Consider the following 19551-nt stretch of genomic DNA (forward strand, 5'->3'; position numbering starts at 1 on the left):
GATAGAGGGTTAAGGAAGCAAGAGGGAAATGCAGCAACTGTCCATACAGTTGACAGGACACACTTTCCCTGTCAAAAAGCAAGCCCCTGACCATTTCAGATAATGGTACTAAAGATATGCTGCTATTCTTCCCTCACAGAGCTGCATAAAGCCACTGAAAGTCTGAATGTTGTGATTCACACACACCCAAAAATGCAGGTTGATCAGCAGCAGATTTTGCCCTTAACCTTTGGAGCACTTCCCACTTTAAAGCAGATGATAACTGCATTGAAGACATTTGAGACAGCATTCCTTGTCCTTGAGAGTTGCATTATCTGGTTTTCATGAGACACAATCACACTTTCTGCTCCTTTCCCTGTATTTACTCATTCTGCTATTTTGACAAGCCAAAGAAAGGAAATTACACAGCATCAGGTTCAAGAGATGCAGTAGCTAATAGGATGTGGAGCTAAAGCAGCCACCATTTAAGTGCTTGGTGACCTGGTGTACCAGCCCAGAGACATAATGCCCACTCTTCTTCCAAAATAGATTCCTGTTTTCTAAACATAAACCTGCCTTTCTCAAGGCAGTCTCACTACCCTCTTTTTCCTTTCAGTCTTATGGCAATCTTCAAGCACTATTCACTCTGCTTGCTCTTATCTTCCTTTTATTGAGGTGAACTTCAGTACTGTCATTTCAAAACACTGGTGCCACAGCTGACAACACCAGCTTTGCCTAATCAAGACCACCAATAAATGACATAAAACTCAACATGGAAGCCATTTGAGCCATGGCTAAAATGCAGGAAAATGTGCTTTATTTTAGTAACTATATTATAATAAGCAATAAAAAAGGCCTTAAGGAAAGCAAATGAAAAGCAATGAATGAAAAGAAGTAATTACTACCTGTTATTTCACTGTCATGATGACAAACACATTGTATTTCCCTTCTTCCACAGCTACAAATCATGTTGCTTAAATTTTATTAGGTTCAACTGCTGAATACAATTTGAATATTGCTGCATTATAACATTTTCAAACAAGCAAGGTTAAGTTTAATTTGGCAAAGCAGGTATTTACCTAATAGCTAGGCAAACCTCCTTCTGAATTTCAGAGCAAATCTGATCCCTTGGTGCCATCAGCAATTGCCAAAGTAACAGGCCAGACCTTCTAACAATATCCCTGTTTCTTTCTGTTTGTGGGCTGAAGAAAAATTTAAAAACCACCTATGGAGAAAAAAAAAATCAACACAGAAGGATTAAAAACTTCAACATCATTCACAGCAATTCTTCTGCAGTCAGCTTTTCAAATTATTTGTCTGCATCACTACAGTGGCTTAGAAACTGACTTTGGATCAGAAAAAGGGAGGAACACCCAAAGAAATAAATAAGGAAGTAACCTCTAGATTTTATTTTCATCTGCAAAAGGGACAATTTAAATTACAGCTCTTAGATGGGTTATCAGGTACTGTAAAGCCACTACTAAAGCAGTCTCAATCAAAACCTTTCAAAACCAACTTTTGGCTTTGTTAGTGTTTACTGTAAAGCAGATGTGAGATGCCCTCCTACCTGAAAGACAACAAGGATGCAGCGTATTATACAAGTGTCCCCATTCACCATGGCTTTCTCCATAATGTCACAGATACTGCTGAGGTGATGTGCTTCAATTGGATGTTGCTTGCCCAAAAAGTTTGTTATGGGAAGATTGTTGCTGGCTGCAAGGAGGTTGAGTTGGTGAATACACATGGCACCAACATGGTGCAGTAACTGGTTAATCACCTCATTTGTGGTTGTTGCATCCCCTGGAAGGAGGAAAGGAGTTCAAAAGCTGTCTGTAAACAGACTATAGAATCAATCTTTGCTTCTAGAAATGCAACGTTATCACCATGATCACCACCTCTAACTCCAGGACATCCACCCTCATGACAAACAACAGAATTATCCACATCACTTCTTTGATGTGCTAAAGGTAACAGGAATCTGCAAACTTGCAAACATTTTGCTTTTTCCTTTCCTTTCTTAGAGAGAAACCAAGAGCAAGAACCTTTCAGGAATTAACTCAGCTTTTAACAGCAAGTTTCAGAAGGTAGTTTCTGTCTATTTATTCTCTGATAAGCCTGCATTTCACTTCCACTCTGTACAAAGTGCTGACTCTTAGCTTTGCCTCACCTTTGGGCTCTGTAATGATGTGACTCACTCCCAGCCTCTGACAGACACAGTGGAATGCCTGGTTCCCAGGGTTGCACCACTGATCAATATAATCATTGGAGCAGGTCCAAATCATGTTATTCATAGTATCATAACAAGCACCTGTAAAAGCAAAATATTTTGCACATCAAACTTCAGCCTGGTTCTGTAACAAATATGCTAAAGAATATTCATAGCAGGTAGAAGTCCAAATTATTTGCTTAAGCAGTTATGTGACAGAAATTTAGTAACAAGGCATTGGAATGAAAACCATTAGCAGGGAAGCTCTTAAAGGAAGGAAGCAAAGGCACATGCCCTCTTGATGTCTCATGTAAATGTACAACAGCATCTGGTGTAGGTAAATACCCCAGTGCTTGTTATTTACAAGTACATCACATCTTGTTCCTTCACAAAGGTATCACAAGCTGCCACAGGGCAAAGAAAAATAGTTGGGTCTGGCCTCAGATACCAATAACTTCTAGAAAAAGCACAGGGGGGAATGTTCCACGTTTATTTTCCTTCAGCTATTGAAAAAAATCAAGCACCCTAGAACTTGTTTTAAAGGTCTTGTGGTAAAAATGTAACAGCCTTAATTAAATTAACAGTTTGCATAGTGCGGCTGTTAAATAATTTGAAGCTTAAGAGACTCATCTCCTGAAAGGTTTAAAGCCTACAAGCCCAAGCAGGTCTAAAAAGCAAAAGGAAAAGGATTAGTGGGTTGTAGACATGACTAAGCAGAGCCGCGTGGTGAACTCTGCTGCATAGAAAGTGTATCCAGCAGGTCAGAGAGGTCCTCTTTCACTTGTGCTCTGCCCTACTGAGGCCACATTGTGTCCTATTCTGGGCTCTTCAGCTCAAGAGAGACAAGGAACTACTGGAGAGAGTCCAGCAGAACCTACAAAGAGGCTGAGAGTTCTGGGATCTCCAGCTCAAGAGAGACAAGGAACTACTGGAGAGAGTCCAGCAGAGCCTACAAAGAGGCTGAGGGTTCTGAAGCAGCTCTGTGAGGAGGGAAGGCTGAGAGACCTGAGGCTGTTTAGCCTGAAGAATAGTGCCTGAAAGAAGATGCTCTCAGTGCTTAGCAAGAACTAAAGGCCCTGAAGGTGGAAAAAGGAAGGGGCCAGACTCTTTACAGTGGTGCCTGGTGACAGCAGAACAGGCACAAAGTGGAACTCAGGAGGTTCCACCTGAACTGGAGGAGGATTCTGTATGATACAGGCAGTTATTATACTTTCGAAGTTCCAAAATAACCTATTTGTCCACCTTTCAAATGACTGAGGCAAATCAAATCTCCACCACCAGTAACCAACAAGTTAGGACTCATGTCCATGCATCCCAGCATTTCAAATAGAATTCAAAACTATTTATCTCAAGATGTTGAAGAAATACATTTTCTTAGATACTCAGAACTTTGTAGCACCTTACAGCATAAACAAGGTACAGACCCCAGGCTCCTTTCAAGATTCTTTTCTGCTACACAAAACCCTTTTCTTGGGCTCATGTGCAACTGAAACCACACAAGCAAGACAGTGGAAATTCCTTTGGGGAATTGTGAACTTTCACACATGTTAAATTTGCAACATTTCTACACAGGCAAACAAACATTTCTCCATGGTGAAACTCAACAGCTGCAGTGCTGCTTACTGCAAAATAAAGTCCAAGTAGATTATTTAGAATTCAAGGACTGGATATGCTTAGCTCTGAAATAGTCCCAGATCTACTTCCACACTGGTTTGAGGCTAATTGGAGTATTTTAATGCCAGAAATAAGATCATTGGTTGTGAAAAGAAAATAATGATGAAGCCTTTATCATTCATTGGTTTGCTGAGAGGGATAAACCCCCAAAATGTCAACAATTTGTCTCACTGTTCTGCCACGTTGCTCCTATTCCTTTCTCCTTCACTCCGCTCTAATCTCTCCACTAACAAATAACAATATAGGTTTTGCTGCTTGTTTTTGTTTGCCTGTCTGGGAAAGCAGAGGGAGAAAGAGGGGCAGCACTCAGCCCCTTCTGCACAGTTTCATTTGTTTGGGAGGGAGTTTGGATTTCTGTATTATTTCTAATTTGTATATAATTGTAAATACATTGTGCATATATGCTTGTAAATATAGCTTCATCTTACTTCCAAGCCATCTCACAGGATGTTGGGGGTTGGAAAGGACCCAAGGAGATCATTGAGTCCAACCACCCTGCCAGAGCAGGACAATACTATCTAACACAGATCACACAGGAACATGTCCAGATAGGCCGCGAAAGGTTCCAGAGAAGGAGACTCCACAACCTCTCTGGGGAGCCTGTTCCACTGCTCTGTAACCCTTACAGTAAAGAAGTTCCCCTTGTGTTGAGGCAGAACCTCTTTTGCTACAATTTACACTCATTGCTCCTTGTCCTGTCCCAGGGAGCAGTGAGCAGAGCCTGTCCCCCCACTCCTGGCAGCCCTCAGATACTTACAAACATTTATCAAATCCCCTCTCAGTCTTCTCTTCTCCAGACTAAGCAGCCACAGGTCCCTCAGCCTCTCCTCATCAGCCATGCCCTCCAGTCCCCTAATCATCCTCATAGCCTTCTGCTCGACTCTCTCCAGCAGATCCCTGTCCCTCTTAAACTGAGGAGCCCAAAACTGAACACAGTCCACAGTATTCAAGATGAATCTGAACTAGTCTGGTAAATTTCAATAGTGGGGAAACTTCTAACCCACCACAACTTCTTACCAAGTCCTGGAACTAGAGCACCACGTCCAAGAGAACTTCCTGCAGCATCAATAAGATCTGCCCTGCTTGTGAACTGCCCGTCTGAAATATTGAACACCAAGCTGGAAGCAAGAACTACAGAGAAAAAGAAAGGTCTCCAATAAATTTCAGAGAAGTTTCTTGGATTTCAGAAACCCAAAGATTTCCCAACCTGCCACAATTGTCTCTCTCTTACTTTTTAAAGATGACAAAGCACTTGTTCCCCCAAAGAGGGAGCGTGTTGCAGAACTGCCTGAGCCACCTGGGGGTGGGACCAACATCACCAGGTACGTTCCACAGGTGTAGATTGGAGTCTTCCTTAACATTTTCAGTGGCAGCCCACAGCTGGTGTTTGCAGCTGGAATATTAAGCAGGAAAAAAAATAGAACACAATCACATATTTCATGACAATGTTAAGGAGTCCTAATGTCAGGCAGGTTTCTGTATAAATAGAAATGAGTATTTCAAATAAATCTGCATGGAAATTCATTTAAACAACATTCTGCAGCTGCATAGAGGGGTAGCTTCAATCCCACACATTCAGCATCAAATCCCCTGAAGCATACAAAGAGTTTCACAGGTTAACTACAGAGAGCAAAGTTTTGCACAGGTTAACTACAGAGAGCAAAGAGTTTCACAGGTTAACTACAGAGAGCAAAGTTTTGCACAGGTTAACTACAGAGAGCAACTTAGAAATTAATTAGATTTAAAAAAAACCCCAAAACAATCTACTTTTCATCCCAGGGAAAATAAGGAGCCTAAAATTTAAATGTAAAGGAAACTGGTGGTAAAAAGTACTGAAAGCAGCATCTTAGAGCCAAATATTCTTCTAACATAAAGAGATCATTTGAGATTCACTACGCATTTACTATTTTAAGGTCTCCTGCTCCACATGAAACGTATACAGTCATGATGATCCAGCTCCTGACACAGCTGATCAACACTTCTGAGCAGTGACTACAGAATTACCCAAGAATAACCATTCCTTCTTCTTCTGTAGCAATCTAGTTGTTAACTGGCAAAACACAGCCTTGGAAATAGCTCTTTGAGCTAAGTCTCTGCCGATTTCCCTGTAAGCAGAGCTACTTCCTGCATAGTTTTATGGAAATTCCTTTAAGTGTTTGACATTGAAGAAAAACTCAGGTATGAAGGAAGATGAGAAGTAATTCAGGATAACCTGAATAAAACCTTATCTTAAGCCAATTCTTACAAAGCTCCAGATCATCCTGAAAGCCATCAATGCTCTTCATTTGGGATTGCCTAGTTAACATGGGTAGTTTCAGCAAGCCCATAAAGGAATCCAAACATGGGACAAATTACCTCAGGAAAAAAAAAAGCATCATTTCCTCCTATTTATAATATTCAAGGTACTTGGGAGAGAATAGCTTCACTTTCTAAACTGCAGTCCATTTTTACACAGCAGTTAGAAACCAGGTTTTCCAATCAACACCTCAGCTACAAAGGAACTTTCTAATTCCAGCATTAAACAAATATTGAATATAAATATTGTAAAGGTTTTTTTTTGGGGGGGGAGGGGAACCACATATTTTTCTTTTTACATGTCCTAAGAAGATAGTAATTCCTAGAACTGATACCATATCTGTTAAAAACCAAACTATGAATGGTTACTGAGAGGCAGTAAAAGCTCTTCTGACCTGCTTGGTCCTCTTTCAGCGTATTGGAGATGGTAGAGCCAGTGAGAGCAGCCAGTGTTGCTGATGGGGAGGCTCTGTACCTAGAGAGCCTGCTCAGAAGCATCTCATTTATACTCTTGGCAGATTCCCCCTCTTTTCTCATTAATATAATGCGTTCCTGTAGAGGATTTGCCATACATATGCCATTTTCTACCTGTTAAAGTGAAAAAAAAATACCTACTTTTAGATATTGAAACCCACAGAAGACAGATTGCCATAACAAAATTGAACAATCCAATGTATCAGGTCACATTAGAAACTTTAACTTAAACCCTGCTGCTAGAAGCATCTTCAGAAAAGCTATACAGATGAGTATTTATTTTGTGTGTGGATCTGTCACAATCAGCACTGGTGAGGCCACACCTTAAATACTGGGTTTGGTTTTGGCACCCTCACTGAAAAAAGTGGGTCCAGAGAAGAGCAATCAATGAAGCTGATGAAGTGTTGAGAAAACAGGTCTGGTGAGGAGCAGCTGAGGGAATTGGCACTGTTCATTCTGGAGGCTGAGGGGAGATCCAGCTCTCCAAAATTCCTCAAAAGGAGGTTGGACCCAGGGGGTTAGTCTCTTCTTTCAAGGAACAAGGGATAGCATGAGAGGAAACAGCCTCAAGTTGTGCCAGGGAAGGTTTATACCAGACATCAGAAGAAAATTCTTCCCTGAAAGGGTTCTCAAACACTGGCCCAGGCTGCCCTGGGAGGTGGCTGAATCCTCACCCCTAGAGGTGTTTCAAAGCCATGGGGATGTGGTATTGAGGGACATGGCTTGGCACTAGACTTTGTAGAATTAGAGAATGACCTTGAAGACATTTTCCAATCCAATTGATTCTATAATTTTATGTAGCTCAATACAGCATCCTCTGTTTTGTCTGTCCTCAAAGACTGAGCTGCTTGTCACAATCTTAGTGTTAATTTATGGAACTCTGCTTGGCAATATTTAGCCTCTCTGCAGTATTAATGATGTTCCACTGGCAAGTTTTGTAAAAAGAGGCCTTAAATCACTTACCAGCCAAAAAGTGTAAACAATTGTTTTCTTGGATGACAGTCTTTAGAAAATGTGTTATTAAAGAGCACATGTTAATAAAGGTTTGATTTATAGCATTAGGTATTTTCTCTAAGTCGCACTTCTATATCCTACACCTCTTAGATCCATCACCCACTGCACACAGCTGTTGCACAGCAGCTGCTGAGTAGCTCCACAGATGCTGCATTCAAAATGCTCCAAAAAAGCTAAATCCTCCTAAGATTTCAGCTATCAATGTTAGAGTTCTACGAATGAATAAAATTACAGACAGATTCATTAGTCCAATAAGAATGCAAACACTCAAATACAAGCCTATATATATATACATCCACATGTGTAAGCACATATATGTATATATACACCCACATGTGCATACAAGAGTCACTGAAGAAAAAGGAGTTCAAACCACTGATACTTTTCTCAAGATAGAATGTTTTGAAATCTATTTGGTTTTACACTACACCCAGTGACTGGAACACAACACAAAACCCATTTGAGGCTCTAAATGCAGTGTAGCCAAAACAATTGTATTTGTGAATGGTGAGACCTGAACAGCTTTTAACACAACAAAGCAGCTCCACAGTAAACAATGTTTTAAATCCTAATACACTGAATTACTGCCTCAGCATTAAACTTAATTGCTAATTACAATAAAATATGGTTTATGCTACAAGACAATTCATACTGTTGGAGTATGATAGTTATGTGTCCTCTGCAGATACACCTTCTGTTCAGTGAGAACTCATTTCACAAAGACAATTAGAAGCAGCTATTCAGATTACACAGATCAATATCCAAGCCTAATATGTTCATTAGAAAATGCTGAGATTTAATTAAGTCACATTACCCACCAGAGAAACACAGAAAACATGGAATTTGCTTACTATAAGTTCAAAAACATCCATAAAGACAGAGTGGCCTTTTGGTGTTTTCTCATTGAGGCTTGCAGGAGACCAAATCCAGTAGAAGTATGTACCATCTGAAGAAAGATGCACGGTAGTCATAGTACTGCCCACTGGGAAGTGGTTTACTGGCATTGGGACTATCTGACACACCTAGGGGAGAAGAAGAGAACATCTTAGCAGCTCTTATTTTGAAGGCTGTTCTGAGGAATATTAACGATGCACTTAAAAAATAAAAATCAGTTGCTGGAGCAGGTCCAGAGGAGGGTAACAAAGCTGGTGAAGGGTCTGGAGAATAGGGCTGGTGAAGAGCAGCTGAGGGAACCAGGGCTGATCAGCCTGGAGGAGAGAAGGCTGAGGGAAGACCTCATTGCTCTCCACAGCTCCCTGAAAGGAGGTGGGAGTCAGTTTCCTCTTCCTAGTATCAGGTGATGGAAGGAGAGAAATTGCCTGAAATTGTGCCAGGGGAGGTTGAGATTGGAGATTAGGAAAAACATCTTCACTGCAAGAGTGGTCAGGCACTGGGACAGGCTGCCCAGGGAGGGGGAGTCAATGTTACTGGAGGTGTTCAAGAAACATGTGGATATGGCACTCTGGGACATGGTTTAGTGGCCATGGTGGTCTTAAGGGTGATGGTTGGACTGGATCATCTTAGAGATCTTTTCCAACTAAAAGAGTTCTGTGGCTGTGATCAAGTGCAGTTAGTCCATAAGAAGCTTATAACTGGACATAACAGTACTATTATATTTACTTGTTATGAAGAATTATTCCAGAACCTTTGCCAAATGGATCTGCTACTCACAAACCAACTTTTACATCCAAACAATTCACATCCCCAAAAATGAAAGGCTCATCTCCACTCTAACAACTCCTTAGCATGTGTGTTTTCCTTATGGTACTATGGCTGTGCTTTCTTGCACCTTATGGTACTACTTGCTGCAGCTTCTCTGAAACATTACTTGAGACTCTGGGTGAAAAGGGGAATCCAAATCCTCTCTGTTTCAGGAAGCACACTGGACACAAATGTATGTGTCTATCCATGACAGGAAATACCATAAGTAAAAGCTTTTTAAAGGATGGCACTTGTTTATCTACAGAACAGTTAGGTCAGACACAATACCTGAGTTTTGTTAGAACAGGAGGAGAATCAGCTCTTGAGAAAGACAGTATTTTCATTTTAAGTCAATTTTACTGCAGTTTGACTGTTTTATGTGACCATACTAGAGACAAGCTCTTGGAAAAGAGTTGATGTCTGTACAAACTTTTATGTGCATATACATAAATATGTACACAGAGAAAGAGCAAACCATCTATGAGAGGATTCAGAAGTTGATTTGCCATTGGAATGGGCTGCCCAGGGAGGTGGTGGAGTCGCTGTCCCTGGAGGTGTTGAAGAAAAGACTGGATGAGGCACTTAGTGCCATGGTCTAGTTGATTGGATAGGGCTGGGCAATAGGTTGGACTGGATGCTCCTGGAGGACTCTTCCATCCTGGTTGTTTCTATGACTCTATGATTCTATCCTGCAGTTCTTTCCACAGCAGTTATAACAATGCAGTTTCACACAGTAAAAAGAAGAAACTTCAAAGACAAAATGAATTAAAGCCAGAAATGATTGTGATTCATTAAGAATGTTTCCTTACTCTACTCTAACCCTGCAGTGAACTGCTTCTGTTACCTGGAGGGTATGTTGATCCACCACCTGGAAAAGGGAGTGAGGTTTATTATCAAAGGAGACGGGCCGATGAAGAAGTTTGTTGTTGCCAAAAGCCACCCAGCCAGCCTCCAGCTCCTCGTTGCGGCAGTACACAAAACCTCTGGGGAAATTAAACAAAGGAGGATATTAAAACTTCTGACAACCCTGGGCTTTTGTTTTTTTTCCAAGAACAATTCACAACCACGTTCCTGAACTTCGACTGAACTCAAATTCAAGGTAGCAATTTCTACCATGAAAGACTTAGAGCATGTGAAGCCTCCTGATTTCCAGGGATGAAGGAAGCAGGAAGGTAGATACAGTGAGTCACATCTGCACTAATCGTTTATTTGATGAATGACTTAATGAGAAAACACAGACTGACAAACTCAAGCACTATAAATAAAAAGGCCACAAAATTAGGCTGTAGGATATGCCTCTCAGCAAAGACTAAACCAACTCACTAGATATTAAAATGAAATCTAAACTACCAGCTCTTCTGCTAGTGCACCTCTCTGCAAGAGGCTGGACTGAGTGGCCTCCAGAGGTCCCTTTTCAATTTCTACTATTCTAAAATTCTAGAGAAAGTGCAGTCAAGAATTTCAGACAAGAAAGCCAAAACATTAAAATAGCATGTAAGGAAAACCCAGATGTACTATGCTAGGGTGCAGTTAAGAGTGGGACCAGCAGGTTCAGAGAGGTTCTCCTGACCCCCTACTCTGCCCCAGTGAGGCCACTGCTGGAGTACTGGGTCCAGTTCTAGGCTTCCCACTTCAGGAGAGACAGGGAACTACTGGAGAGGTACAAAGATGCCGAGGGGACTGGAGCATCTCTGTGAGGAGGAAAGGCTGAGAGATCTGTGGTTGTTTAGCCACAAGGAGTGCAGGAGGATGAGGCCAGACTCTTGTCACTGGTGCCCAGCAAGGGGATGAGGAGCAACGGGCACAAACTGGAACCCAGGATGTTCCATCTGAAGAGGAGGAGAAAATTCTTTAATATGAGTGTGCTGGAGCCCTGGAGCAGGCTGCCCAGAAAGGTTGTGGAGTCTCCTTCTCTGGAGAGCTTCCAAACCGACCTGGACATTGTGATCCTGGGCAAGCTGCTGTGGGTGTCCCTGCTCAAGCAGAGGGCTTGGACTGGATGATTTCCAGAGACCCCTTCCAACCTCACCATGCTGGGATTCTCTGTGATTCTGTGACTAACTTCTAGTCTTGTTACACCTAGCAGCTGAGAGTTTACCAAAACAAGAACTTCTACTTTTCATTCAACAGATCTGCAGAACAGCAAATACTCAACTGTCACTTACCTCAAAGTACCATGTAATCCAGATCCTAATTTGCTTATTCCTCTGCCCACTGAATTTGTTGTGTAAAGATAGAGCCCATCTGCTGCAAGACAGCGCCCCAAGTCTGCATCTGAATGGGGAAGAAAGAACAGAGCAGAGACCTCCTCTGTAACAAACCACACTGGAAATTCTCCACGGTCATTACACTGCTGCAGCAGCTAGCGCAGCAACTGAAACCCAGCAGATGCTCCTGACAGGTCACTACCAATGGGCTAGAAGCATCTGTTTTTAAGCAGTGAATTTATTATTTGGTCTTCTAATAGCTCCTGTGACACTGCCAAAGTCCATTCTTTTTAGAGTAGTTTCTCTACCTTGCTTTCAAGCCTCAAGGAGGTGCCCAGTTTATGCCTCACTTACTCACACAAACCTCAGGACTATTAAACTTCCTGCTGTGGCTAAACAAACTTAACAAGAAGTAGGTGCTAGTCACTTAACTTTTCTTTTGAGATTAAAAAAATGACATTAGCACTTTTTTTTCTTTCCATTATTCAGTCATCCATTTCTGAGTAATGTTTCTTTCCTGGGTTGTGTTCTGATTTCATTGGTAAAGATCTGGCTTTGGGGTATTATTGCCCAAGCTGCTGTAGAGAACACCAGGAAGTTTGAACTTGTTTTTTTCTGCACACTGGTCAAAGCTATAAATACAGCAGGAACTAGACTAGCAGAGCCAACCACGCTTAGGAACACAGGACTATTCAACCAAACTCATTTCAAGTGGAAAATTCCTTTACTTAAACATAAACTAACTTGAGTATTTGCTTTTAAATGCCTTCAGAATGACGTAGAGGAGCAGAAGACCATTTTCTTCTGCTTGTGCAACAGGTAATGCTGCTGAGAAATCAGAACTGGCAGGAAGATATAACACCAGCAAGGCTTATGTGTGTGGAAGCCCTTCTGCTCAGTACCACTGCTGTAATATTCTGCTTGTGAGGAAGGAATAATCTAATACTGAGCCTTGATTCAATTTCTGGTACGACTCTGTGCTCATTGTAAAGCTCTTCCACTTCTGAACACTGTGAAATTAAGACAAAATGTATTTCAAACCTATCTTTGTCACTTAGAAAGTAGGAATTATTAACACGACACGATGGGGCACAGAAGGCAAAGCACTGTAACAATACAGCAATAATATGTCAATAAACCAGTCCAGTCAACCTATTTAACTTCACAGAATCTGAACAGACAGGGAAAGGGGGTCGGGGAAATAACCTAGTCACTCCCCTAGCAAGAAGAACCTCTTCAAAATATAGATGTTCTCAACTGACAACTCAGATCTGTAAATTCCTATGGCTTGTATTAAACTTAATGAGATGTCATCAAAACTTCAATATTTTTAAAGCAATGTGAACTCTTAGTGCAAAAAGTAGTTAGGAAACAGAGCAAAGGAAAATGAGAGTTAATTCAGGGAAAAGAATTGAAAAAAAATAAAGAACATAAAAAAATAGACTGGGCAGAAACAAAAGTAGAATAAGGAAAGGGAAAAAAAAAAGGCAAGCAATGAACTTGTACTTCTAAAAATAAATGTGCTCTGCCAGTGCTAGGTAGATCCTGAACACAGTGATACTGCACAGGAGAAACAAATTGTGCTTACTGAAAGACTAATGAGTGGGTAATATCCAAACTCAGTTTGACCTCTCTGCATAGATCCCACTGAAGTCAGGGAGGGTCACTGTATCTACTGCCTCTGGTTGTGTCCTACAACTTGATTACTAGACAATATAAATTAGCATTTGCTCTCCCGCAGAAGTACCATTTTCTGAACCCTCTTATCTTGCAGTTTAAAAAATGATACTCCATACTAACCTTAACACACCAAACTTAAGATTTAGCCTCCTAATTTTATTACCAAATGGGATTTTTTTTCCTATCTGATCCACAAATCAATTTCAAAACAAGCAAACACAGAAGTGACATTTCGAGTTAGATTAACTTCATGAGAATAGGTATGTCAAACCCAACATAGACAAGTCAGTACTCCTGAAAGTGAGATCCATGTTTTCAAAACTTTGGTTCTGAATGTATAGACTATGACAACCAAGTGCCCAGACAGTTGCTGCCCTCCCCCTTTCACTAGATATCAGGCTTCAAGACACTCCTGTGTTGCCCAGTTCTCTCCAGATGGTTCTTTTAAACCCCTCAGCTTTCAGTTATTTGATATGTACTGTACTTGCTTTTACATTGCTTCCAGCAGAAAAGGAGAAAGCCTTCCCCACTCCACAGCTTTACATTAATTTTTAAACAATTAGCACCACTAAAAGCATCTCCTCCTCCTCTGCTAATATTGATGGTCATGAAATAATTCACCTTTACTTTCACTGCTGGTCCCAGTGTTGGCATCAGGTGCAGGTAACATGTCTTCAAAGCCCCAAGACACTATGTGCTTTCCCCCCAACAAACAGGAGGGTGATCCAGGTCCTCCCTCCAAAAGCAATAACCTTGAAACAGAAAGTAAAGGAAGATGCTTAGAAAACAGTGATAGCAAAACCCATCTCAATCAAAAGTGCATATGAAGAGGTATTTAAATCAATTATTCTCTGCCAAGACTTCATAAGCTACCTAAGGGAATCATCAATATTTAAAAAATTAAAGACTTAACACCCCCCAAAAAAATTAGCAGATCCTTTTAGATTGGACTTTCTAACGTCTTCCTTCTGCAGGTGGCTACATTTTGATCACTCTTAGAGCTTCCAATAACTCTAAAGTTTTCTAATGACATTTAAAGACATTTATCTGTGACTGCACTTGCACGTTTGCAGAGCTAATGACCAAGTGCCACAATGAGACAAGTCACCACCAACCTGTACAAGACATCAGCCACAGGCAGGGACCCCAGATCAGTCTGTTTCTGTAATAGATGCACTGTATGAACAAAGGTTTTCAGCGACCCTCTAAAAGGATAAGAAAAACATGAATTAAAGATGTCTGTTGAACCAAGACTGAATGCACACAGACAACAGCAGCAACGCCGAATATAATATCCAGCAGCAGAAAGAGAGACTATCCAAGATATGCCACCAAGCTTCTTTTCTGATTTGCATTTCTTTTCTGGATGATTTTCATTCTTTTGTGGAGGATGTGAAAAGAGGAAGAGAGGGTAACACAAAAGAGGAGCGCTGGCAAACTGCCGGCCTAAATCATGCTGGTTTTTTGGACATGGCTGAAGCACCATGTGGGCAGGGAGATCAGCAACCATGAGCTGTGTCACAGTGTGTACAGTGAAGGCAGGCTAGGCATAGGGTAAAACACCTCAGCCTTGCAGTTCTTACAGACAACTCCTTTCAATATTTCCTGCAGCTGATTAATCATATTTAAAAAAGCTTCACATACAATCTGCGGATCTTGCTGGGGCTGAGCCAAAGTATTAGTAAGAGCTGCTGCAGACTTAGCTAGATATGGCTTTCTACACTAAAACAGTAAAGACCAAACTAATTCATTTATTATCAAGAGACTGATTGCTTCTGCTTCCAAACATGAATCTGGAAGCTTATTCTTTTCTAAGGCAATGTATTTAAATGTATATATGGATGAGAGAGTTCTGAAACCAAAATTAAACCGATATCAAAGCTGTTCAAATCTTGTCTTGAAAAGTGTGCTGCTTTAAAATTTTCCTGTGGCATTTACTAACATATGGAGTTTGTAACTCCAATTCTAATCCTTGCTCATTCATAAGTTGAATATTAATTTGGAAAGGCTCTGTAGTCAGTGCCTTGATAGAGTGGGAAATGCCTGGGTTTTGTAGAAATTAAGAGATAAAAAGGTCTTTAAAAACTACATTCTACAGTTTCTGTTTTCTGGGCCAGAGAATTAAGAAGTCAATTTCTGAAAGATGTGGTGGGTTTATATCCAGGCATAATATGCTGGCTAAATACAAGAGTCCTGATTGCATCTCAGGCATGATAGAAGTCAGTGAGGAATTGATTTCTTCAGAAGCATGACTGATCAATTGAAGAGATCTTCTCCATGCCACTGCTGAATACAGCTTTTTGCCTTCTGTCACACATGAACAGTCTCATCTCCTTAACTTTCCTCTTCCTCCTCATCTCAATCCCTGTTCCACCCACCCCATACTATCATTTTCAGCTTTATGCTTTCACTGATAAATCTCAACTTGGAGGAAACCGACACCAAATACTTCAAAGCACCTCCATTAATTATTTAAAGCAATATTTGCCCTGTTGTTTTATTCTTAGCAATATGAAGTGCCCAAGATTGCAACTAGGAATCTCAATAACAGTCTGATTTCAAAAGCTTTTTCTCCACACAAATCACATATTTAAAGGCAAAATGCAAGACTTTCAGAGGTAAAAAAAGAACACATGAGGATATTATGACCCTGGAAACACTGTGAGGTTTGCAAAGAAAACACAAGATCAACTTTCATTTGGGAAGCTGCACTTGAAACATAGCTCTTTTATAAAGTCAGCTGCAAAAGAACATCCCACACTCCCTCAAAATTGACATCTCAAGGGGGGGGGAATTAAAAAGAATCAATGAGCTGATGTTTATCCAATCCAATTTATCTGAACTGTGTTCAAGTGGACTGTCTTTTAGATAAGGCAGTTGTCACAGTGCAGAAGAGTTTGCCATATCCAGTAGCTTTCCCATTGACTTCATTAGAACAAGTACACTAGAAAATCAAGTGGTTTTCATTTGGATAAAGCTTTTTTCTGAAGCAAATCATGACATCTGAGAACTTCAACATCTTAAATCAGCACTGAACTTGACAGAGAAGGTTGTAATCTGAGAAACATGAAAGCCAAGATTTCCAGAAGGCTACTTGTGACTTCAGACTCACATTCACATGGCTTCACAGAAGCTGATTTGTACGCTCCTCCCCCTCTCCCCAAGCCCCATCCCCTAAAACCCTAAGTTTTCACTGACAATAATTATGGCCACTTCAACCCCAGTCACCTAATGCTGTGCTAAAGTCACTTGGAGCACAAGACAGTTCAGTCTGCACTGGTTGAACTCTTCACTGGCAACAAAATGCAGAAATCACTCCAGATTTTCACAGGCAACATGGAAGTATGAAAGAAATTGCCCTGATGCTTGGCAGGGATGCATTCTACAGCCAAATGATGGCGTGTAAGCTAAAAAAAAATAAATATCAGAGGTGCAGCACAAAGGGAAAAGCAAGACAATCTTCCTCCATGCTAAAAAACATTGGGAACAATTCCTAGAACAGATCACTGCAGTAGAAGCAGCAATATGCACAAGAGGCATTTAATAGAATCCTAGAAGGCTTTCCCAACCAGTACAATTCTAAGATCATCGAGTCCCAGCAGCAAGCCAACACCACTATGGCAATTAAACCATGGTCCCAAATCATGGGTCCATGTGTTTCTTGAACACCTCCAGGGATGGTGACTCCACCACCCCTCTGGGCAGCCTATTCCAATGCCTGACCTCTCTTACAGTGAAGAAATTTTTCCTACTCTCTCCAACCTAAACCTCCCCTGGCACAACTTCAGGCCATTTCCTCTCATTTTATCACCTGATACTAAGGAGAAGAGACCATCCCCACCTCACTCCAATCTCCTTTCATGTAGTCATAGAGAGCATCCTACCTAGATCCTTCTTGTTATATATGCAAAACATATGCAGAAAAAAAAAAACAACAAAACCTTGGCTTATCACTTTCATCCTTTTCAAGTCGACATTTAAAGAGTAAAAAGAAAGAGACTAATGTCAATCAACAAACAGCATCAGCAGTGTGGTCACATCATTTTGGATTCTTGTGTTTGAATACAAACCATCAATCTCAAGCACAAGCTGTCATTTCAGGGTAGCTTCCTTACCTTGCACAAGCCAAGGCAACTAGGGCTGCAGCAGCATTTTCTTTTTGCTTGTATGGAATCTGTCGGCCCGAAGCAGAAGTGTCTTCCAGCCAGGAGCACAGCAAAGACTCGATCCCATTAAGACAGTCAGCAGGTTCCTTAGTCAAACTCAAAGGCTGGCAGTCTCGAAGGCAATTCAATAGCACCTCAGCAGTTATGTTACAGAGAGAAGGGTCTGTTCTACTTTGAGATTGGATGAGGGGAAAGACCAAGAGGAGCCCCATTCGGGAAGTAAACGGCGCTTGCTCAGGCTGCTGTAGCAGGCCCTGCCGCTTGAGCAGGGCCAGCGCTTCCTCATCCCCCGAGCTCTCCCGGTCATGCTGCTCCTCCAAGGCGAGCTGGCGCTGGGCGTTCCAGAGTCCCCGCAGCGCGTTCAGTCTGTACTCCAGCAGCCGCGCGTAGGCATTGCTCTGGTTCCCGCACACCGACCGCAAGCGCTCGGCCAGCTCCCTCGGGTTCTTCGTCTCGAACGACAGGATCTGAAAGGAGGCCACAAGTTGGCATTTACTGGAGGGGTGTCTTTTTTTCAAGGGGCTGCTGATGAGGAGACTTTTAGAATGGCTGGAGTTGGAAGGGACCTTAACGATCTCGTTCCAGCCCCCACGCCATGGGAAGGGACACTTTCCACTAGGCCAAGTTGCTCCAGGCCTCACCCAGCTTGGCCTAGAACACCTCCAGGGATAAGGCATCCACAGCTTCCCTGGGCAACACTTTCCAGTCTCTCACCACCCTCAGAGTAGAGATTTTCTTCCTAATGTCCAATCTAAATCTATCCTGGTCTGTTTTCAAACCATTACCCCTTGCCCTAACACCCCATGGCCTCATGGAAAGTCTCACTTCAGCCTTCCTGTAGGCCCCCTTCAGGTACTTAAAAGGCACTCTAAGGTCTCCCTGGAGCCTTCTCTTCTCCAGGCTGAACAGATCCTTGTAGGAGATGTGCTCCACCTCCTGCTCATCTTTGTGGCCTCATCTGGACCCTTTTCACCAGGTCCATGTCCTCCTTCTGTTGTGGACTCCAGATCTGGACACAGAACTCCAGGTAGGGGTCTCACAAGAACAGAATAGAGGGGCAGAATCACTTCCCTTGACCTGATGGCCATGCTGGTTTAGATGCAGCCCAGGATATGGTTGGCATAAATAAAATCATGTGGCTGTAGTATGATCTCTAGATTCACTGTCATCTGCTACAGAGTATGGGGTACATATTGATGTACTTTATGGGCATGAATAAAGTTATACCAGTCTGAGGTGACCTTATTGTGGCCTCCCAGTATCTGAAGGGGACCTACAAGAAAGCTGGGGAGGGACTTTTTAGGCTATCAGGTAGCGACAGGGCTAGAGGAAATAGAGCAAAGCTGGAGGTGGGGAGATTCAGCCTGGATGTGAGGAGGAAGTTGTTCAGCGTGAGAGTGGCGAGAGCCTGGAATGAGCTGCCCAGGGAGGTGGTTGAGGCCCCATTCCTGAAGATGTTTAAGGCCAGTCTGGATGAGGCTGTGGCCAGATTGATCTATTGTAGGGCAACCCTGCCCATGGCAGGGGGGGTTGGATCTAGATGATCCTTGTGGTCCCTTCCAACCCTGACTGATTCTATAATACTGGAGACGAAAGAAGTGCCACAGAGCCTGTTACTGTTGGATCAGCACTGTCACTGAAGCCTGGGCTTAGGGAATGCTGACACAGGTTTTAAGCCCTCAGTAGTGATGCTAAAATAACAAAAATACAGATTATAAAGTAAGCTACATATAGAATTGTTTTGATTGGAAAGACCTTTAAGATCATCAAGCCTAACCACTCCCTTACTCTACCAAGTCTGGTGCTAAACCAGGTCCTTCAGTACCACCAGTAAACACCTCCAGGGATGCACAGCCAGGTCCAGCCTTTGAGAACCCTTTCAGGGAAGAAGTTTTTAATAATGTCCAACCTAAACCTCCCTGTGTACAACTTAAAACCATTTTCTCTTATCCTACTGCTTATTCCTTGGAAGAAGAGGCCAACCCCCACCTGGCTCTAACCTCTTTTCAAGGAGTTGTAGAGAGCCAGAAAGTCTCCCTCAGCCTCCTTTTATCCAGACCAAATAACCTCAGTTCTCTCAGTTGCTCCTCACCAGACCTGTTCTCCAGACCCTTCACCAGGGTCACTGCTCTTCTCTGGACCCACTCCAGCACCG

At 42.1% G+C, this 19551-nt stretch overlaps 1 protein-coding gene across 6 annotated transcripts in view; it reads right to left on the reverse strand.

The window, feature by feature from the left end:
* Positions 1-19551, reverse strand: part of HECTD4 (HECT domain E3 ubiquitin protein ligase 4) — a 96560-nt gene that overhangs the window by 63812 nt on the left and 13197 nt on the right. For all 6 annotated transcript variants that reach the window (XM_064168998.1, XM_064168994.1, XM_064168997.1 and 3 more), the window contains exons 2-13: positions 17346-17863; positions 14346-14435; positions 13852-13982; positions 11509-11617; positions 10188-10326; positions 8494-8664; positions 6550-6742; positions 5091-5252; positions 4877-4990; positions 2147-2287; positions 1547-1779; positions 1059-1204 (exon numbers count right to left, since the gene is read on the reverse strand). In XM_064168998.1, the coding sequence (XP_064025068.1) occupies positions 1059-1204; positions 1547-1779; positions 2147-2287; positions 4877-4990; positions 5091-5252; positions 6550-6742; positions 8494-8664; positions 10188-10326; positions 11509-11617; positions 13852-13982; positions 14346-14435; positions 17346-17863 (2147 nt within the window). The remainder of the gene's footprint in view (positions 1-1058; positions 1205-1546; positions 1780-2146; positions 2288-4876; positions 4991-5090; positions 5253-6549; positions 6743-8493; positions 8665-10187; positions 10327-11508; positions 11618-13851; positions 13983-14345; positions 14436-17345; positions 17864-19551) is intronic.

Source organism: Pogoniulus pusillus, chromosome 30, assembly GCF_015220805.1.
Source record: "Pogoniulus pusillus isolate bPogPus1 chromosome 30, bPogPus1.pri, whole genome shotgun sequence".
Taxonomy (NCBI): Eukaryota; Metazoa; Chordata; class Aves; order Piciformes; family Lybiidae; genus Pogoniulus; species Pogoniulus pusillus.